Source organism: Copadichromis virginalis, linkage group LG9, assembly GCF_057382275.1.
Source record: "Copadichromis virginalis isolate Kocher_CV1m ecotype Utaka linkage group LG9, C_Virginalis_male_GT1.1, whole genome shotgun sequence".
Classification (NCBI taxonomy): domain Eukaryota; kingdom Metazoa; phylum Chordata; class Actinopteri; order Cichliformes; family Cichlidae; genus Copadichromis; species Copadichromis virginalis.
Window position 1 is genome coordinate 35,880,176 of NC_140626.1, and position 23,302 is coordinate 35,903,477.

Below are 23,302 nucleotides of genomic sequence, written 5' to 3' on the forward strand. Positions count from 1 at the left end.
GGTCTTTTCCCCTAAACCTGTGGAGCCCAAACAGAACGAGACTGTACCTTTGTACCAGCAGAACAGTCATATGCAGTACCAAATGCTGCAGTCTTTCCTCGGGAAACTGAAATATATTTACTTTAAAAATTGGTGACGTATTAAAGATTTATTTTACACACTGTGTTTATTTTAATGAATTCTATTCTATTTGTTATTTTCATGGAAAAGGTGGACCTCTTCTGGCTCCCTCCCTGAGCTTTTCCTGGTTTCTGTGTTGTAGGCTCCTCTAAGCATCATCGCTGTTTCAAGCCTGCAGTTTCAGATGATTCGGATTCATTAACCTACACACAGCGCTAAGAACAAAACTGATTATGTGTATAATTCTGTGTGCACTTTAGTTTGCACAGTCTGAGAGCGTTTGGTGTTGGTGAATAAAGGCCTCTGAAAGTGTCAGGAAATATGTGCCTTCCTGTGACTGCAGAGAGGAGGGGCTACACTGCACATAAGAGGTAGCTTTGAAAAGCTTTAGGACTTCCAGATCAGAATCCACTTCACAGCTGACAGAGCAGGAACAGAAAAACAAGGTGAGTGTTGGTCCACATTCTTCGACCTGGTGATATACTTCATGTTCTAACAGTATTTGTATTGAATAGACCTGTTTGTTCAGACTGATAGTAGAGTAAAATATTCAGATAGAACAAATGCCTGACAGATATGTATGGGAGCAGTGGTGACACAGGGGTGAAAGAGTCCTGTGACCACCCACTGTGGCAGCACACGTAACACTTACTGCTGGTCTTTATGCCACAGCTCACGGTGTAAGGCACATATATGCTTGCAAACTTCCATATTTTAAAGCTTGGTGCAAGGGGAAAAAAATCATGAATATAGAAAATTAATTGACAGTAAATTAGTAATATTACTGAAGAAAAGCACCACAATAAGTCTGCAGCTCCTGCAGGACGCCCAGGGAGCCTCCTCTTCCCTTTATTTTGTTCCTTTTTGTGTGGAATGTGATTATATCCTCTTAAAGTGCATAAGTTCAGGGCAGAAGTTTAAAAGGCAATTCCTACAATTGTTGAAGTGCCACAATAGTCCAATCAGTTACTGCCAGCATTCCTCCAACGTAAATGTGATAAGAATAAAGGAGGAAATAAAAGGCATTAAAGAAGGACACATGCAGATCTAAGACAGCACAGCTTCTGTCGTGAATGACAGTAACGATGGGGAGAAAGAGACTGACACTTTTAAATGTGATCAATTAGAACAACCAAAACACGTTTTATGTGGTAACATATATTTGAAGTCTTTGCTTCCATTTCTCATCAATTTAACCTCTTTGGAAACCCAAACATGTACAGTGAGGGAGTTTCAGACCCAGGTTTTAGTCAGGGGTGGGACTGAACTCACATGTACGCCTCAATCATTCACTTTACTGCAGTCTCACATTCACTAGCTGGGACCACATCCTCTGTAACGATGGGTGATGAGGGATGAGGAAGTGTGAACTGGTGCTCCGGTTTGGGGAAGGCAAAAATGACCTCATATTGAACACCTGTAAGTTAAAGGAAATGAGATTTCCAAAGTTTCTGGCCTCCCCTCCAGCCTGTGAACGCTTGTGGGGTGGACATAGGGTTGATATCAAAATCTAAATATCTAGGTTTATAACCAGATAACAAACTAGACTGCCAAATCACCTTTTCTTTTTTGTTAAGGGAACTAAGATCCATTGATATCTGCAGTAAAATGCTGCAGATGTTCTATAAGTCTGTGGCAGCAGGTGTGCTGTTCTGTGCTGCAGTCTGCTGGCAAGGAATCATCAGAAACAAGGATGAAAGGAGACAAACTAGTGAGGAAAGTGTTGGGATTCAGAGATTCTTTTATTGCTACCATATAATCTGCCTTATGAAGAATGTATTAATAACATGTTTTACAGTATCATTTATCAGTAATATTTCCTGCAGGGTTTATATTGCATTGAATATGTCTGTCATCACATTGACCTTTCTATTTTTATAGGTTGAGTTCATTTTATACACAATGCATGAATGTGCTTGGTTAGAGTTGATGTTCCATTCTAGAAGGTTTTAAGCTTCACTGGTGAGAGTGTCCAGATGATACATGCTGAGGGGAGATGAGAACATAGCAGGTTAATTGCATGCACGCTTACGATACACATATTAATCTAGTAGCAGGTCTGAGCAAAGGCCTAAGCATCTTCTGCTTCAGTTTGAGACTGGCTGCAAAGTACTCTACTTAGTGATTAATGACGAGGGTCCATTATTAGCTCTTAGAGATGCTGAGACCTGAAGTTATTACCATAAAAGGCAAGTAATGTAGAAAGGAGAAGTTATATGTCAGTGTAAGGTTATATGTACGTGATGTACCCTTGTCTGCACGGGTTGAACTTTTGTCCGTCTGTCACCATGTATTTTTGAACTGTATTGACGTAGGTGTGATATTTTATCCTATAAAACCAGAACCCAATGTATTCTTGTCAGAGCAAAACAATCCGTATGCTGACGGTTGGTTGTTCTCCTGTGATAATAAAACTCATCGTTTGATTGCACTTTTCCGGAGCCTCCGTAGTTTGTTGTCTGGTCTAAAGTTGATCGATCTCGCAGCAAAAGCTGGCTCTGTAATTAAAGCCAGACTGGACAAGCTGGGAGATGTGATGGAAAGATGCAAACTAAAGATGTTAGAAGCTTGAACAACTTTGATCACCCACTTTATAACATCTTTATGGAACAACATTAGTATTGGTAGACTCCTCTCTCTGTTTTAACGTGTGTGGGGGTTACTTTATGAGATTAAAATAAGGCATATTTGTTTCTTCCAGTCTGCTCTGTGATGTAATTTTCTAATGTGGAGTATGTGATTTTTGCTTTTTTTGTTCCTCCAGTACAAATGTCAGATTAAAGAGTTCTGTGATTTAAATCATTTTTCTGTGGCCATGATTGGAGGACTGAGAAGGAACTGTTACACTGAGGGAGGGGTTTAACTTTGATGGCTGCTATGTGATTCATCCAGCATTTGTGGTCATCTCCTTCTGTCTTAGGCAGCGCTGCGCGCTGAGGGTGAATGACCCTGAGGGCCTAGAAGTAAGAAGTTCACTCTGACCTGCAGAACCATTAGCTTTTTCAAAGAATGAAAGCATTAGAGATGGGTTTAATCCAGCCTTGTTTGTGCTCTGATGTCTTAGAGAAGGCACGGATAACTTTGAAGTTTTAGGGTTCTGTTAATACATAAAAACTAAACTGATGCTAATGGTGTGAATCCTGTAGATATTCTTCTTCTGCTTCACACTCAGTGCTTCTAGTTTCTCAAACGGAGCAAGAAAAGTGCAGAGTAACCCATGTACAGGCTAAAGAGCCTGACACATTTCTGCACTTTTATTAGTGTGTATGTCGAGCAGCCAACATGCTTCTAAGGAACCTTATCAGTTGGTGGTTAGGCCAACTCTGTATAACATCCTGTATTTAAACATCCTGTTGTAACCCTTCATTTCACACTTTTCACTGAAGCATTTTTAAGTGCTTGTTGGCTTAATTTTTCTTTTACAAAAGTATATAATTACAAACATAGTCAATTTAAACAATCTTGAATTAGTTTAGGGGTTAGTCATGGCATTACACTAAATTATCCAGGTATCTGGATTTTTTTCTTTGCATGGAGTTTCTTTCCTTCTGTGCCTTGTAGTTAGTCGTTTTTTAACCGCAAACCTTTTTTTTTCTTTTTTTGCAAGACAGCAAGGCAATGATCCAACACACACCGGCAAGTCCACTTATAAATGGCTCCAAAAACAAAAAGAGAAACAAGTGCTGCATTTGCTATATAAGTCATTTATATTTAGCAATTTCTATCATTTTTAAGGATAAAAAAAAAATGTCACGCTGTTGACGTAGAAGTCCCAAAAACACAAAAACACGTATCAAATACGACACGCTTTTCTTTAAAGGGTTAATCACAGCTGGAATTAACTGATAAGACCCCGAAATTCTCACACTCACACAGGTTTCGCCTTTAAATCAGCAAAATCAGCTTTCTTAACTCATGATATCAGCGATACCTAGGAACAGCCCTGGTGTGTTTCTGTGTTTTGTTTCTTTTCAAATTGAGTTGTCTATGAATGAATTAAAACACTTGTAATTACCGTGAGCATTGATAAACCAGAAAATTGTTGTTTTTACAGTTCTGACACCTGTTGAATCTTCATATGATAAAAGATGGCGACACATAAAGAAGTCCTTCTGCAGACCTTGGAGGACTTGGGAGGTGATGACTTCAAAAAATTCAAGTGGATACTGTGTCAGAAGGGGGCCATGGAAGGTTTCCCATCAATCCCAACAAGTCGGCTGGAGAACGCAGACAGGCTGGACACAGTCGATCAAATGTTCCAGACCTACTCAACCAATACCGTTAAAGTTACTAAAATGGCTTTGGTGAAGATTGACAAAAATGATCTGCTGAAAAATTTGAAAGACATAACCTCAGAACCCACAGGTAAATCAGGGAAGGATTAATAAGTGGGATATTACAAAGTTATTAAGAAAGAAAGCAATAAAAACATTGATTAGGTCACGTGATTCATATGTCATAACCATCCATAGCATTGATAGACACGCTGGTCCAGCCAAACACCAGAAATGAAATTACTGTCATGTTTATTGATGAGTTAGTCATGACCTTGAATCTATTTGTTCTTGTTTTCTATATGAGTTAATGCACAAGTGCAAGTTTGCAAGTTTGAATCACTGCCTTTTTAAACATGATTGTATTCTTTTTAAATATATTAATTAAATATATATTGCTTGATTAGGTTAAACTAATTGGGAGGGTGGTTTAGATGTCATTTAAAACTGTATAAAACCTACTAACAACATATGATTTTAAAATAGAGGATTTCCTAGTCAACAATACCCAGACCTCCCTCTCCCCAGCCATCACCTCCAGCTTAGTGAAGAGATGAAATCTCCACAGCATGTCCTGGGTCTGCTCCAGGCCTCATTCCTGTGGAACATGCCTGAGAGGCAGAGGCCAGTTGTCATGAACCGAAGTTCCATGCGCAAGCTGGACCCAGAAGCAGAACACACACACCAGGGTAGGAGGGAATAAAGAAAGCAAATTTATTATAACTAAAGGTGTCCCATGAGGGTAGCCGAAAAAACAACGTATGGAACCAGAAGAAACCGAGGGACTGGGGAGGTGAACTGCGCAGGGAATGCCGAGAGCGGGGCTGTGAGAAGCTGCAAAACAAAAGAGAAACAGATTACTGGGGTGCGGAAAAAAGGCAGCATACGAGGGAAGGTGGAGTATGCGTCTTATGGAGGTAGCCGGGCTGAGTGAACCAGAGGGGGGGGGGCTCCAAAAGGGTCGAGACGGCGAGGCTGATAGTGCTTCCGAATCTCAGGCGGACAGGTGGACAGGCAGGAAGCTCGCAAAAACGCCAAGTTGTGATCTGAGTACACAGGGTAAAACAGAGTCAGTTCCAATGGACAATTTGTCATAAGGGTTTTTCCCGCAGGTGTACGTTACCGCTGAGAGGCGACTACGGACTGGCGTGGAGCAGCAGGTAGGGCAGGATTAAATAGTCCACCTGGTGATCGCCTGGGATGGGATGCAGGTGTGGGGTTAGCAGCCACGCCCGTGGGCGTGGGCATCCCAACAGCACCCCGGACGCCGGGCCGCGGCCCATGACACCAGTCACCTTTCTGAGAAAGCTTATTTCTCTCTGATGGACTGGTACAATGTCCGCATCAATCACTACTTGTTATTAATCTCTTCAATCTGTCATTGAAGAGAATGGCAACCTCAACATCGAAGTTTACCGGAAGCCCACACACATGGACCAGTACCTCCTCTTTGACTCCCATCACCCTCTGGAACACAAACTTGGAGTAATTAGGACCCTACACCACGGGGCAGAACATGTTCCCTCTAAGCCTGAAGGAAAAAAGAAGGAACACATGCATGTAAAGGAAGCACTCAAAACGACTGCACATGAACACAATGTAACAGTGCTGGTATGTAGGCCATCCCAATACCTTGCACTATTGTACTTACGTTACAGGATGACTCATCACTGACTGGTAAAACATCGGCCAATAGAAATGATTGTGAGCCACCCGTGTCCCTTAGTATTCTCCCGGGCTTCTGATCCCCAGGAAACCCTGTTAAGGAGACAAAACCATCAAAAATGAAGGGTTTAAAACACTTATCAGGTTCACTCGTGGTCATATTAGAGGGGCAGTTTAGCGACTTGACTAGGCCAACCCCTTTAGCTTGTTTTAATTGCTGGGGCACTTGTTTACGTTTAAGAGCCAAACACTCAGAAACTATAAGCTGTACGTTCCCTTGCTTTGGCTTCAAGTTCAAGATGAGCCAAATGTACCTTTAAACGTGCACCAACACTGGAATTACTGGATTCGACAGAGAAGGGCTCAAACCGTGGAAGAGAGGCTGGGGGTTTTCCCCCACCTGGTTTGACCACAATAGGTGTCACTGTCCCCTCCTCAGCACAATCCTCAGGCTGATCAGAGGTTTCAAAGACCGACGCTGCATCCCTAGTGTCCGCGTCCAAAGGGAACACACCTTTCCCAACCAACCCACTGACCACAAGAGACTTTAACTCGCTCTTCTTCATGGTCTTAGCCACAGGGATTTCATAATGCGCGGCAACAGCACATAAATCCTCCTTCCTACATGCATCAAGCTGGTCTAATGAAGGCTTAGCTATAAAATCACCCAGGCTAAACTGTGCCATATTCAAAATTTATCCCGGACGAGCCCCCACTTACTTCAAATACAACGAAGGCTTCTACAGACAAAAACATGGCTGTGCCATGGGCTCCCCTGTGTCACCTATTGTAGCCAACCTTTACATGGAGGAAGTGGAAAGGAAGGCTCTTGGCTCTTTCAAAGGAAGAGTACCCAGCCACTGGTACAGATATGTGGACGACACCTGGGTCAAAATCAAGACACAAGAAGTGGAATCCTTCACTGCGCACATTAACGCTGTGGATAAAAACATCAAGTTCACCAGGGAAGACACAAAGGATAACTGTTTGCCTTTCCTGGACTGTGCTGTGGACATTGAAGAGAATGGCAACCTCAACATCAAAGTTTACCGGAAGCCCACACACACGGACCAGTACCTCCTCTGTGGTCATGAAGTCATTTGAGCGCCTGGTTCTCTCCTACCTCAAGACCCTCATGGCCCCCCTCCTGGACCCCCTGCAGTTTGCATACAGAGCCAACAGGTCTGTAGATGACGCCATCAACATGGCCCTACACTTCATCCTGCAGCATCTGGACTCCACAGGAACCTACGCCAGGATCCTGTTTGTGGACTTCAGCTCTGCCTTCAACACCATCCTTCCAGACCATCTCCGAGGCAAGCTTTCCCAGATGAATGTGCCCGATCCAATCTGCCGGTGGATCACTGACTTCCTGACGGACAGGAAGCAGCATGTGAGGCTGGGAAAGAATGTCTCGGACTCTCGGACCATCAGCACCGGCTCCCCTCAGGGCTGTGTTCTTTCTCCTCTGCTCTTCTCCCTGTACACCAGCTGCTGCACCTCCACCCACCAGTCTGTCAAGCTAATCAAGTTTGCAGATGACACCACCCTTATTGGGCTCATCTCGGACGGGGATGAGTCTGCCTACAGGATGGAGGTTGAACGTCTGGTGTCTTGGTGCAGCCACAACAACCTGGTGCTGAATGCCCAGAAGACAGTGGAGATTATTGTGGACTTCAGGAAGCACACAGCCCCACTCCCCCCCATCATCCTGACTGACACCCCCATCACCTCTGTGGACTCATTCCGCTTCCTGGGTACCACGATCACTCAGGACCTGAAGTGGGAGCCCACCATCATCTCCGTCATCAAGAAAGCCCAGCAGAGGATGTACTTCCTGAGGCAGCTGAAGAAATTCAACCTGCCAACACGGACGATGATGCAATTCTACACCGCAATCATCGAGTCCATCCTCACCTCCTCCATCACCGTGTGGTACGCTGGAGCCACTATCAGGGACAAACAGAGACTGCAGCGTGTTGTGCGCTCTGCTGAGAAGGTGATTGGCTGTAGACTCCCATCTCTGCAGGACCTGTACACCTCCAGGACACTGCGGCGTGCAGCTTGGATCTCAGCTGACCCTTCTCACCCTGGATACAGTCTGTTTGACCTGCTCCCCTCAGGCAGGAGGCTCCGGTCCATTCGCACCAGAACCTCTCGCCATAAGAACAGTTTCTTCCCCTCTGCTGTTGGACACATGAACAATAAACGTACGACTGTTCCCACCACTAACACATGACCCTACGCTGTGTTCACTGCATCATTCCATGTTTTGGCACTGATCACCACCTGCACCCATGTATATATCTTTCTACGTAGCACTTTTAATTCTTATTCTCATGTATATATCTCATGTATATCTCATGCATATATCTTTCTACGTAGCACTTTTAATTCTTATTCTTACTTTTATTTTTTCATGTCTATTTAAGCGCAATTTATGACAGTATGTTTGCACTGAAGCACCGCAGCAATTTCCTAATGTTGTAAACCTGCTCAACATTTGGCAATAAAACCCATTCTGATTCTGATTCTGATTCTGATTGACGCCCATCACCCTCTGGAACACAAACTTGAAGTAATTAGGACCCTACACCACCGGGCAGAACATGTTTCCTCTAAGCCTGAAGGAAAAAAGAAGGAACACACGCATGTAAAGGAAGCACTCAAAACGTGCGGCTATCCTAAATGGGCGTTTATAAAGTCAGCAAAGAGGCACAGAAAAGAAGATCAGACACCAGCGAGGGAGGATAAGAAAGACAGACGCAACAACATTGTCATCCCCTATGTAGCCGGTGTATCAGAAAAACTCAGGAGAGTTTTCTCCAAGCATGCCATCCCGGTGCATTTCAGACCCAGCAACACGCTCAGACAAAAACTGGTTCACCCGAAAGACAAAACTCCAAAACACAGACTTAACAATGTGGTGTATGCTGTACAGTGCAGCGAGGAATGCCCAGACCTCTACATTGGAGAGACCAAACAGCCACTTCACAAGCGTATGGCACAACATGGAAGAGCCACCTCCACAGGACAAGACTCAGCAGTCCATCTGCATCTTAAGGATAAAGGACACTCTTTCGAGGATGCCAATGTTCACATTTTGGACAGAGGACAGATGGTTTGAAAGAGGAGTGAAAGAAGCCATCTATGTCCACTGTGAGCAACCATCTTTGAAGAGAGGCGGTGGTTTACGACACCAACTCTCTGCCATCTATAATCCAGTTTTGAGTTCCCTCCCCAGACGCCTTAACGCCCACTCACATCCTGGGCCATCTGACCTCAGGAATTCGCATGATAAGGTGGAGCCAGGTTTCACAATCAGCTCACCCGAAACTCTGGCTGATTGGACCCACACCCAGTTTCACACCCTAGCTCAGGCGATTAGAGGATCATCAGGGGGTCCTTTTGTCCCTCTGTGGGGGGTTACTCCCACTAGGTTTATATCTGGGACTCTCCACCATTTGACCTTAGAACTGAAGAAGCTTCTCGGATGAGAGGTGAAACATCTTCAAGCAACTTAAAGAAGTTCAGACGCTTTTCTTTGCAAGCTCCTTTGACTACGATGACCTGGATGACTGAGAACCTTCACAGACAATCTCTAGCTCTCTTCGCCAGCATGTCTTTATCCTGTCTTCTTTCTCTCACTCCAACCGGTCACAGCACCCCAACCATACCCAGAGATACCTAAACACCTTCATTTTGGGCAGCAACTTGTCCCTGACCTGGAGTGAGTATTCCACCTTTTTCTGGCTAAAGACCAGGCTGGAAACCACCACCTGATCAAGCCAGCAGAACCACATCGTCTGCAAAACATAGAGATAAGATTCTGAGCCCATCAAAGTCAAAGCCTGCTGCCATCTGGCATGTCTAGAAATTCTGTCAATAAAAACTGGCAACACAGTTTAGCCTAACTCTAACACATTTTCACAAAGAACCTCCAACAGGATACTTCGAGGGACGTCATTGAATGCCTTCTCCAGGTCCACAATACACATGTAGATTGGCTGGGAAAACTCCCAGACACCCTCAAATGTCATTGAGAGGATAAAGAGCTGGTCCAGTGTTCCATGACCAGAAAAAACCCCATATTGTTTCTCCCATATCTGAGGCACTAATGGATGAACTCCTCTTTCCAATCCCATGACATAGACCTTGCCACAGAGTCTGACAAGTGTGATTCCCTTGTAGCTGGAGCACACCCTCTGCTGAAGTCCCACAGGCTAACCAAGCCCAGCAGGACTTCTTCAGCTTGATAGCTGTCTTCACCTTCAGTGTCCACCATCTATTTTGGGGATTACCACACGACAGGCACCAACTACCTTGCAACTGCAGTGTCTTGCAAAACTCCAGGTGTTGATCAGTTGACAACTCAGCTCCTACTCTTCACCTGAATGTCCAGAACATGTGGCCACAGATTCGATGATATGGTTACCAAATCAATCATAAGATAAGATAAGATAAGATAAGATAAGATAAGATAAGATAAGATAACCTTTATTAGTCCCACATATGGGAAATTTTGTCAAGGGTCATATACCTGTGACCTGTGACCTAGCTAAAACTAACAGTTTTGGCAGTATATCACTCTGGTGTGTCATTCAGGCTTTCTGGCATATCTAGAAGGTAGAGAGGGACAGAGACAGCTCTTTGTCAAGAGGCTAGCAGACATACCACTCTAGGTAGTGAATAAACACTTGATGAATTGTACCAGCATGCCCGACACAACTTTCCTGTTGATAATCTTGGCCATCATAATAAATTGAAATGAAAAGAAAAAGCAGAGTGAAAAAGGCAAGTTAAGTGATACGACACTTGATTCTTGATCATGGATTTTCTGTACAGTATCTACTCATTTGATTTGAGATATTAGGTAGACAGGCATGCTCTTTAGAGGTTTTTAAAACTAAGCTGAAGACATATTTGTTCACCCTATCTTACATGTCTTGATTCTATGCCTTCTAGTTTTTAAATTCTTACTGTTTTTAACTTGTATTGTGTTTTTTACTTGTATTGATATGTATCGCTTTTATTTATTTATCTTTTTAGTTTCAAATAGCTGTACAGCACTTTGTTTGAAAGCGCTGTATAAATAAAGTTAGTATTATTATTTAATATTTTTTTCTTCTTTCAGAGATTCAGAGATTATGTCAGCACAAGTTCAAGTCAAATCTGAAGAAGAGGTTACAGTGTGTGTTTGAGGGGATTGCTAAAGCAGGAAACAAAACAATTCTGAATCAGATCTACACAGAGCTCTACATCATAGAGGGAGGGACTGCAGAGGTCAGTAATAAACATGAAGTCACTCAGATTGAAACAGCATCCAGGAAACTAGACAGACCAGAAGCAACAATTAGACAGGAAGCCATCTTTAGAGCCTCACCTGGAAGAGATGAACCAATCAGAACAGTGCTGACAATGGGAGTGGCTGGCATTGGGAAAACAGTCTTAGCACACAAGTTCACTCTGGACTGGGCTGAAGGAAAAACAAACCAGGACATCCAGTTCATGTTTCCATTCACTTTCAGAGAGTTGAATGTGCTGAAAGAGGAAAAGTTCAGCTTGGTGGAACTTGTTCATCACTTCTTTACTGAAACCAAAGAAGCAGGAATCTGCAGCTTTGAAGACTTCAAGGTTGTGTTCATCTTTGATGGTCTGGATGAGTGTCGACTTCCTCTGGACTTCAACAAAACTAAAATCCTGACTGATGTTACTGAGTCCACCTCAGTGAATGTGCTACTGACCAACCTCATCAGGGGGAAATTGCTTCCCTCTGCTCACCTATGGATAACCACAAGACCTGCAGCAGCCAATCAGATCCCTTCTGACTGTGTTTGTATGGTGACAGAGATCAGAGGGTTTACTGACCCACAAAAGGAGGAGTACTTCAGGAAGAGATTCAGAGATAGGGAGCAGGCTGGCAGGATCATCTCCCACATTGAGACATCACAAAGCCTCCACACAATGTGCCACATCCCAGTCTTCTGCTGGATCACTGCTGCAGTTCTGGAGAATTTCCTGAAAACCAGTGAGGGTAGAGATTTACCCAAGACTTTAACTGATATGTACAGCCACTTCCTGGTGCTACAAGCCAAAGGGAAGAAGGGCAAGTCTAATGGCGGAGCTGACAGAGATTCATGGTGGAGTCCCGAAATCAAGAAGATGATTGAGTATCTGGGAAAACTTGCCTTTGATCAGCTTCAGAAAGGAAACCTGATCTTCTATGAATCAGACCTGACAGAGTGTGGCATCGATATCAGTGATGCTTCAGTGTACTCAGGAATGTTCTCACACATATTTAAAGAGGAGAGAGGACTGTACCAGGACAAGGTGTTCTTCTTCACCCATCTGAGTGTTCAGGAGTTTCTGGCTGCTCTTTATGTCCATCTGACCTTCATCAACTCTGGAGTCAACCTGCTTAAAGAAAAAACATATCAGTTGTCTAAAGTTTTCAGAAACAAACATACAGTTAAACAGTTTTACAAGAGTGCTGTGAAGAAGGCCTTACAGAGTCCAAATGGACACCTGGACTTGTTCCTCCGTTTCCTCCTGGGTCTTTCAATGCTGAACAATGAGAGTCCCTCACAAGGCCTGCTGACACAGATAGGAAGTATCTCACAGAATAATCAGGAAATAGTCCAGTACATCAAGAAGAAGATCAATGAGAACCTGTCTGCAGAGAAATGCATCAATCTGTTCCACTGTCTGAACGAACTCAGTGATTGTTCTCTAGTGGAGGAGATCCAACAGTTCCTGAGATCAGGAAGTCTCTCCACAAATAAACTGTCTCCTGCTCAGTGGTCAGCTCTGGTCTTCATCTTACTGTCATCAGAAAAAGATCTGAATGAGTTTGACCTGAAAAAATACTCTGACTCAAATTCAGAGGAGGCTCTTCTGAGGCTGCTTCCAGTTGCCAAAGCCTCCAAGAAAGTGCTGTAGGTGGAGTTATTAATAATTTATTTAAGTTTAAGTTAAGTTCCTAAAAAGTAAGAATTATTTCTAAGTCTGTGTATATTATTGCTTTTCTTTCTTAGGCTGAGGGGTTGTAACCTCTCAGAGAGAAGCTGTGAAGCTCTAGCCACAATCCTCAGCTCCCCATCCAGTAATGTAAAAGAGCTTGACCTGAGTGAAACCAGTTTGCCAGATTCAGGGATGAAGCTACTTTCCTCTGGACTGATGAGTACACACTGTACTTTAGGCAGTCTCAGGTAAGATCTTAAACACTGCAGATTTGTGTAATTTCTTTCATGTCATCTTTCTTGCTCAATGTCAAGGACACCATCATGACATCATAAATTTTAGTGTATAGTCCATATATATGTGTCCATACATGGATGTATCATGACAAACATTTGCAACAGATATTTTTTTTACTGCTCATCAGATGAATTTTTAAAATGAATAATTTATATCTAACAAATCATGTAATATTAAGCACACTCACAAAATGTGCACACAATTTAGACATCAGAAATCAGTACTTTTGATTTACCCAACACAGGGAGGGTTCATGTTAATGTCAGTGGAACTAAGTGTACTATTTTTCATTCAGTTTAAGGAGTTGCAATTTGTCAGAAATCAGCTGTAATTCTCTGGGCTCAGCTCTGAAGTCCAACTCCTCATATCTGAAAGAGCTGGAGCTGAGTTCCAATGACCTACGGGATTCAAGAGTGGAGAAACTCTGTGGTTTTCTGGAGAGTCAGAAATGCAGACTGGAGACTCTGAGGTCAGACACCTTGTTTTAGCTGAGCACTGAGATGAATATAATGTAACAATGCTTTACCTGATAGATGTCATCAGCAGTGTTGGTCAAGTTACTTGAAAAAAGTAATCAGTAACTAATTACTGATTACTTCCCCAAAAAAGTAATCCCATTACTTTACTGATTACTTATTTTCAAAAATAATTAATTACTTAGTTACTTAGTTACTTTTTAAAAACACGATTTACAACCTGAAGAGGTGATAAAGCGATAGATCTTTCAGCCCAATTCTATTTTTTCTGCATAATCCATCATACAAAATGTAATCAAATGGAAAAGTCCCTTTTTAAAACTTGTTTTATCAGTTTTAATCTTTTAACTTTATGCATCAAGCAAAAATTAAATTATATGCAACAGAATTCACATTCTGAACTGGAATACATGTCTACAAATGGCTTTTATTAGAACTTCTACTGAATGTGGGGATGTGAAAATTATATTTTAGCATGATCATGTGTCCAAGTTCTCACCAAGTAAATTGCATGCCAGCAAACACCTACTCTGAGGAAACTCACTCTTTCAATTAGATGCAAGTAAAACACAGCAGAAAATAAATAAAATCAAAGACTAGCGGTCCTTTTGCTCTATTTTCACCTGTAAAGCAGGAGTGGGGTAGGCGGAGGTTTACCCTGGTGCAGGTGTGCCGCAGCGGTCAGTGGAAGAATCCACGAGTTTCTCTGTGAATTTCCCATTACGTCGTAGCTAGGGATGGGTATCGAAAACCGGTTCTTGTTGAGAACCGGTTCCCACTGTTTCAATTCCTTGGAATCGTTTGCCACTTTTAAAAACGATGCCCTTATCGATTCCAGTCGCCCCGAATGACGTCATCACGTTGAGTAGCGTCTTTTACCCAGTAGGAAACACGGCGCCTGAGCGGCACAAACGCTCAAAAGTTTGGTTACACTTTATGAGAAAGGATGACAACAGGGCAACGTGCAATACTTGCAAAGTAGAGATTTCATCAAAGGGAGGAACACTACGAATATGAAAAAGCATTTGCTCAAAAAACACGCGATTGCTTTCAACGAATGTCGTGTTTTTGATCCGCTCCGGACTAGCGAAGCTCAACCCAGCAGCAGCGGTAGCGTTTCCACGTCCTCTCCCGTTAATACCGCAGGTAACTAATCAATTAGCATTGCATATTATGTTAGCGCGATTTACCTTATTACAAAACCTGCTATTACTGTGCGTTGCATTTAGATAACCATGATGAGAGAGACAGAGTCTGGCTGGCTCAGATGCTGGCAGTTCTCGCTGCAGTCTACCGGTAGCGTCTCCTTTCAGGCCAGAATAGACGAATGTCACCCAGCAGTGTCTAAGTTTGTGGTCAAAGGCTTGCACCCATTTGCCACAGCAGATGCCCCCGATTTCACTTTGGTAAGTGAATGTGTTTAATTGTAGGTGTAGCTGAGATATAATGTACGAATTGTGAATATTCTCAAAACTGTATTGTACATAGGTTATACTTTTTTATTGTGTGAACTTTATTTTTGTGGAACTAAGGTTCCGTGTGTTATTGTTGAAGTGGGACATTAATCAGTGTAACGCCACCTGCGGCCACATTGCGGGTGTGGGGTTTCCTAGCCAGAGCTGTACGGACTCCACACTGGGTGAGGAGAAGCCTGCTGCCGCTGTGTGACACTGATTTTGCTGCTGCACTCTGTTTTATAGGAATAAACCCTGTTTCCAGCCAGTCCGTGTCTGTTGTCACAACGCAGTCGACCATTTCACATCTGCTACATAGGCAGGGACATTACTGGATATTCTTGTGTAATTGCTACAGAATAAGTTATGTTAAACTTTGTTATTGCTACAGGAGAATATTTATTTTATTATTTTACATATACATTTTTTTCCTGGGGACCCTGTGACACCCCATTGAAGAGCCGTAGGCTGGATCTCTTAAGATCTCACTGTTGGGTTTGTAAGGCCATGTTACTCCTAAATTTCTATCTTGTTCAAAGAGAAGATATAAAACACAGTTCTAAGCTAATCGACTTTAGTGTTCTCCTTTTTAAAAAAAAAAGAATCGATAAGAGAATCGATAAGGAATCGAATCGTTAAACAGAATCGAAAATGAAATTGGAATCGTTAAAATCTTATCAATACCCATCCCTAGTCGTAGCGCACTCGGTGCTTGCTTGGACGTTTAGGGTTTTTTTTTCACTGTAAAAATAAGTTTTCTTCCAACGCACAACAGACACTAATGTTTTTGTCACTTTTTATGGAATCAAACTCAAAGTAAGGTCCGTACTTCCACGCTTTAAACGCTGCATGCTCATGCTCTCTCCCGCACTCGATATATTATCCATTGTTGATCTGCACACAGCTGTTGTCACGAACATCGCACTCGCTTACGTCACTGTCATGAGACATTCTCGCAAAAAATCACGGTTTTAGTAACGCAGTAACGCAGCGTTCCTACGGGAAAGTAACGGTAATCTAATTACCGTTTTTTCAATAGTAATCCCTTACTTTACTTGTTACTTGAAAAAAGTAATCGGATTACAGTACTCTTGCTGAAGCATTTTGGATTAACTGAAGGCTTTTCAGGGAGTTTCTAGGACATCCTGATAATAATGAATTACAGTACTCGAGCTTAGAAGTGAAAACTCCAAAATACTCCAACACAATATGCTGTGAAATACATTGACTTAATGTGAGTAGTGAGTAGAGTTTCTCAAATACAAGTAAAGTCATCATATTTCCTTTGTTCGAAAACAGCTAGACTTCAGCATTTTTATTTTTTACAGATCGATTATGGAGCACTAAATGATTTCAAACATTAAACGTTGTTTAATAAACTAACATCTTTATTTATATACAGTTTATGGAACTGCTGCTTGTCAGAGATCAGCTGTGCTCTTCTGGGCTCAGCTCTGAAGTCTAATCCTGCACATCTGAGGGAGCTGGACCTGAGTAAAAACAATCTGCATGATCAAGGAGTGAATCAACTGTGTGGTTTTCTGGAGAGTCCACATTGTAGACTGGAGACTCTGAGGTCAGACACTGTGTATTACCTGTGCTGAGATGAATATGTTTTGTGTGTGTGTGTGTAGACGTTCAATTTACAGGAGAAAAAAATTTTTACAATCTTTTTTGGAAATCAAAAAACTTTGTTAATAGTTTAAGAAGCTGTTATACAATTTGGGTTTTGCAGTATTTTAGTTATTAAATTTATGCGATGCTTCTGTTTTCTAGTCGATATGCAGAAAACAACCCTAGAGACCAACTTTAAAAGAAATGCATAAGTCACCAGTGTGGTATTTACCAAGGAGATGCCCTGTCCCCACTGTTGTCATGCATACAGGGAGTGCAGAATTATTAGGCAAATGAGTATTTTGTCCACATCATCCTCTTCATGCATGTTGTCTTACTCCAAGCTGTATAGGCTCGAACGCCTACTACCAATTAAGCATATTAGGTGATGTGCATCTCTTTAATGAGAAGGGGTGTGGTCTAATGACATCAACACCCTATATCAGGTGTGCATAATTAGTAGGCAACGTCCTTTCCTTTGGCAAAATGGGTCAAAAGAAGGACTTGACAGGCTCAGAAAAGTCAAAAATAGTGAGATATCTTGCAGAGGGATGCAGCAGTCTCAAAATTGCAAAGCTTCTGAAGCGTGATCATCAAACAAGCAAGCGTTTCATTCAAAATAGTCAACAGGGTCGCAAGAAGTTTGTGGAAAAACCAAGGCACAAAATAACTGCCCATGAACTGAGAAAAGTCAAGCGTGCAGCTGCCAAGATGCCACTTGCCACCAGTTTGGCCATATTTCAGAGCTGCAACATCACTGGAGTGCCCAAAAGCACAAGGTGTGCAATACTCAGAGACATGGCCAAGGTAGGAAAGGCTGAAAGACGACCACCACTGAACAAGACACACAAGCTGAAACGTCAAGACTGGGCCAAGAAATATCTCAAGACTGGTTTTTCTAAGGTTTTATGGACTGATGAAATGAGAGTGAGTCTTGATGGGCCAGATGGATGGGCCCGTGGCTGGATTGGTAAAGGGCAGAGAGCTCCAGTCCCACTCAGACGCCAGCAAGGTGGAGGTGGAGTACTGGTTTGGGCTGGTATCATCAAAGATGAGCTTGTGGGGCCTTTTCGGGTTGAGGATGGAGTCAAGCTCAACTCCCAGTCCTACTGCCAGTTTCTGGAAGACACCTTCTTCAAGCAGTGGTACAGGAAGAAGTCTGCATCCTTCAAGAAAAACATTATTTTCATGCAGGACAATGCTCCATCACACGTGTCCAAGTACTCCACAGCGTGGCTGGCAAGAAAGGGTATAAAAGAAGAAAAACTAATGACATGGCCACCTTGTTCACCTGATCTGAACCCCATTGAGAACCTGTGGTCCATCATCAAATGTGAGATTTACAAGGAGGGAAAACAGTACACCTCTCTGAACAGTGTCTGGGAGGCTGTGGTTGCTGCTGCACGCAATGTTGATGGTGAACAGATCAAAACACTGACAGAATCCATGGATGGCAGGCTTTTGAGTGTCCTTGCAAAGAAAGGTGGCTATATTGGTCGCTGATTTGTTTTTGTTTTGTTTTTGAATGTCAGAAATGTATATTTGTGAATGTGGAGATGTTATATTGGTTTCACTGGTAAAAATAAATACCGTATTTTCACGACCATAAGGCGCACTTAAAAGTCTTAGATTTACTTCAAAAAGTACGGCGCGCCCTATAGCGCAGTGCGCCCTGTGTGTTGTAAGGAGGACGTAGTAGAGAACACCATGAGAACGCTAAAGGGTGAAGTGTGGGCATTGATCATATATACCGGACAATCGCACATACCCGTATAAAAGGACAGGTATGTGCATTATGTGGAACATCGTTGTTTTAACAACCCTGAAAATGGCAAAGACACACGCTTATGAAGCACAGTTTAAACTGAAGGCCATCAGCTATGCGGAGGAACATGGAAATCGAGCAGCCGCGAGAGAATTTAAGATTAACGAATCGATGGTTCGCAAATGGAGGAAGCCAGAAAACAAGCTCCGGCAGGTCAAGAAAACGCAGCTGAGTTTCCGCGGACATAAGGCGAGGTGGCCCGAGTTGGAGGAAAGACTCGAGCGGTGGATCATCGAGCAAAGAACGAGTGGGAGAAGCGTTTCGACGGTCACCATTCGGCTAAAAGCAGTTTCTGTCATGGTTGGCTGTGTGGCAGGCAGGCAAGCAGGAGTGGTGGATCCAAAATGCAGGACTCAGACACAGAAGTACAACTTAAAGCGCAGCTTTATTGCTGGGAAAACCTCTTACTAAACTAAACTCACCAAAAGACAAACAAAAACACTGGTGGACTAAAGCACTGTAGCAGAAACACTGAACTGGAGCTGGAGACAAAACACTGGCAACACGGAGGCAAAACACACAGCTTGATGAGGGTACGACGCAACACTGACTCAGAGAAACACAGGGTCTAAATACACTGGGAAGTAACGAGGAGAATGAGACACAGAAGGAGAGCACAGCTGGGGGAAATTAGAACTGACGAGACAAGCAAAGCAGGACACATTCACATAAGTCACGGACCTTCAAAGTAAAACAGGAAGGATCACACAGAGACGCAAACTTGACACCGTGGAGACAGCAATTAAGAAACACAGAGACATAAACCATAAGGCAGAAGACTCTAAGAACCGATAGACATGGAGGGGAACTCAAACATGCAGACACAGACTTACAGAACAGAGGGGACACAGAGAAACAAGAAGGGCAAGGGATCGAAACTAGAAACCATAGAATAACTCACACCAAGTAGAATAATACAAAAATCACAAAGAACTAAAACGCTGGGTCAGGAGACCCAGGACCCTGACAAAACTAGAACCCATAGAATAACTCACACCAAGTACAATAATACAAAAATCACAAAGAACTAAAACGCTGGGTCAGGAGACCCAGGACCCTGACAGTTTCACTAGCTGAAGAGATGAACATTGAACATTTCCAAGGAGCTCCGTCTTGGTGCTTTCGTTTTATGAAACGGTGCCATTTTTCCATCCGGACCAGGACTACGGTAGCGCAGCAACTTCCAGCGGATTATAAGGAAAAGCTGGCCATCTTCCGCTCCTACTGCAGCAAACACATCGGCGACAAAAACATCCAGCCCAGCCACATCACAAACATGGACGAGGTCCCGCTCACTTTTGACATCCCGGTGAGTCACACTGTGGAGAAGAAGGGGACCAGCACGGTAGCGATACGCACAACGGGGTATGAAAAGTCTTCTTTCACTGTTGTGCTTGGCTGCCATGCTAATGGACAGAAACTGCCGCCTATGGTGATTTTTAAGCGAAAGACTTTGCCTAAAGAGAAGTTTCCAGCAGGAATCATCATTAAGGCAAATGAAAAGGGCTGGATGGATGAGGAAATGATGAAAGAGTGGCTGAGGGAGGTGTATGTAAGGAGACCAGGTGGTTTTTTCCACGCATCACCATCGCTCTTAATCTGTGACTCTATGCGTGCCCATCTCACAGCCGATGTGAAAAAACTAGTGAAACAAATGAACTGTGAGCTTGCTGTCATTCCGGGAGGCCTGACAAAGGAACTCCAACCGCTGGACATCGGTGTGAACCGGCCGTTCAAAGTAAGGCTGCGAGCGGCGTGGGAGCGATGGATGACCGATGGAGACCACAGTTTCACCAAGAGTGGAAGGCAGCGCCGGGCGAGTTACGCCACAATTTGCCAATGGATTGTAGATGCTTGGGCTAACATGTCTGCTGGCACTGTTGTTCGAGCTTTCGCAAAAGCTGGCATCATTTCCGAGGAGCCGCACGGCACGGAAAGTGACTCTGACAGTGAAGAAAGTGAACCTGGCATGTTTGATGGAGATTTAGCGCAGCTGTTCAATTCAGACACAGAGGATGAGGACTTCGATGGGTTTGATTGATGATAAAAATGTGAGTACCAAACTTTGTTTTGCTCCTGCTTTATTTTTAAATACGCACACTTGTATGCTTGTGTGTTGTTGATGATGACGATTACTGGTAATAAAAATGTGAGTACCAAACTCAGTTTTGCTCCTGCTTTATTTTTAAATATGCACACTTGTATGCTTGTGTGTTGTTGATGATGACGATTACCGGTAATAGAAATGTGAGTAAGGTACCGAACTCAGGTTTGCTCCCGCTTTATTTTTAAATACGCATACGGTACTTGTATGCGCCCTATAATCCAGTGCGCCTTATGTGTGTGTTAAATACAGTAATGGCACACATAACTGAGACTGCGCCTTTTAGTACAGTGCGTCTTATGGTCGTGAAAATACGGTAATTGAAATGGGTATATATTTGTTTTTTGTTAAGTTGCCTAATAATTATGCACAGTAATAGTCACCTGCACACACAGATATCCCCCTAAAATAGCTAAAACTAAAAACAAACTAAAAACTACTTCCAAAAACATTCAGCTTTGATATTAATGAGTTTTTTGGGTTCATTGAGAACATGGTTGTTGTTTAATAATAAAACTATTCCTCAAAAATACAACTTGCCTAATAATTCTGCACTCCCTGTAGATGTGAACCCCAGATCATTAGTCAGATCATTAACAATAGTGGATACTAACGTCAGAATGGATCAAAAATTCGCCACCTCCTCTACATGGATGGATCTGTAGCAATGATATTGGAATGTCATTTGGACTGGAGAAGTTTAGTCGGATGGTAACCAAGAGAAGAAAGGTAGTCAAAATGGAAGGGACTGCACTACTAGAAGGCAACATAGCAGACACTGAGGACATCTACTTGTACCTTGGAATCCCAAAGGCAAATAGGATCCATGAAGGGGTTGCAAGGAAAACCACGACCACCAAATACCTGCAGAGAGTAAAGCAAATGCTGAGGGGTCAGGAAGATTAACATTCAACACCTACATCCTGCTAGTCATCAGAGACCCCGCAAGGATAATAAGCTGGCCAAAGGAGAAGATAGAAGCTACTGGCATCAAGACAAGCGCCTTACCATGCATCGAGACCTAAGGAGCTTGAAAGGGAGTGACTAGGCTCCTTTAAGTTTCGCAAAGACGTTTCACCTCACGTCCCATATGCTTCTCTTGTAAAACAAAATGGTGGAGTCCCATGTATCTATTTAAACCTCAGTGGGAGCTGTCCCTTAAGTGGTTCATAGACCCTCTCATGCCCCTCATCACATAAGTCAAGGTATAAAAAACAGCATGGGTTATTAGCACTAAAGGTTTTGGGTGAAACCACTGTGAGAGGTTGTCTCCCTATCATATTACCTATTGAGGTCACGTGACACAAGATGTGAGTGGGAATTGAGGCACCTGGGAAGGGATCTGTCGAGGAGCGTGTCAGGCTACATTTCACTGTGTGTTATACTTGTATAACTATGCATGTGACAAATAAAGAATCTTGAACCTTGATCTCAAAACTGCATTGTATGTGGCAGACAGTTTTAAGCCACTCCCTCTGTTCAATGAGTTTTAGACACAGTGCACATAAATCCTGTTTCACTGCTCTTACAAACTCTTTGTCTTCTCTGTCCAAAATGTGAACATTAGCATCCTCAAAAGAGTGACCTTTATCCTTTAGGTTCAAATGTTAAGCTTAGTCTTTTCCTGTCGATGTTGCCCTTCTGTTGTGCTATGTGTTTATGGAGGGGCTGTTTGGTTTCTCCAGTGAAGAGGTCTGAGCACTCCTCACTGCACAGCATACACTACGTTGTTTAGTTTGTGTTTGGGAGTTTTGTCCTTTTGATAAACCAGTTTTTGTCTGAGTGTGTGGCTGGGTCTGAGGTCCACTGGGATATAGTTATTGGAGAAAATTTGTCTGATAAACCTGCTACATAAGAGGTGACAGTGCTGTTCCATTTGTTAGTGTTTCTCTTTAGTTGGTGTCTGACCAGGACAAGGGTCAGTTGTTAAGAGTCAACACTAAAAGGATAATGGTCACTTTTTACTGGATGCCAATTATTACGGTCATGGGTTGCTAGAAGGTTCTCCCTGTTTGAGAATGCTGTGTTTTTCTTTTCTTCTTTCTCTCCCTCTCTCTCCCCTCTCCCTTTTCCTGTCTTTGAAGTTCCAGGTGCCGCGGCTGAGTAGCGTTATGGCTTGTTAGCCATAGGAGGCTCTGAGCGCCGTGTGTGTATAGCGCTTCTGTTTTCTTTCTACGTTTGGAATACTGTGATAGTGATAGAGAGCAGTGTAGGCTGGTAGGGGTTCTCCGCCATTTTTGTTTGACCAAAGTTTTCTCCTGTTTTGTGGACAGCCAGAGACGTCAGGTATTGTATTTTTTTTTTCTTGAGGGAAGTTATACCACGTGTTTTGTTTATAGGAAGGGGGAGTGTTTTTGTTTGTTATTTTGGCCTCAGAGAGCCTGATGCTTTTAGTTTTTCAGCTCAGCTGTTTCAAGTTTATTCATTTTTTGCTTGCCCCTCCAGGATTTGTGCATACAAATGCATACACTATTATATATTGTACATATATTTATTAGTTTCAGGTTGGCCAT

At 42.9% G+C, this 23,302-nt stretch overlaps 1 protein-coding gene across 2 annotated transcripts in view; it reads left to right on the forward strand.

The window, feature by feature from the left end:
- The first annotated feature begins 527 nt into the window (after positions 1–527).
- The window catches only part of LOC146702429 (NACHT, LRR and PYD domains-containing protein 3-like), a 40,377-nt gene continuing 17,602 nt past the window's right edge, over positions 528–23,302 (forward strand). The window contains exons 1-6 of one of the 2 annotated variants that reach the window (XM_085469057.1): positions 528–566; positions 4,175–4,485; positions 11,194–12,994; positions 13,094–13,267; positions 13,612–13,785; positions 16,649–16,822. In XM_085469057.1, the coding sequence (XP_085325183.1) occupies positions 4,209–4,485; positions 11,194–12,994; positions 13,094–13,267; positions 13,612–13,785; positions 16,649–16,822 (2,600 nt within the window). In that variant the 5' untranslated portion in view covers positions 528–566; positions 4,175–4,208. Of the gene's footprint in view, positions 567–4,146; positions 4,486–11,193; positions 12,995–13,093; positions 13,268–13,611; positions 13,786–16,648; positions 16,823–23,302 lie in introns of those variants that run through there. The other variant, XM_085469058.1, reaches the window with a different exon arrangement.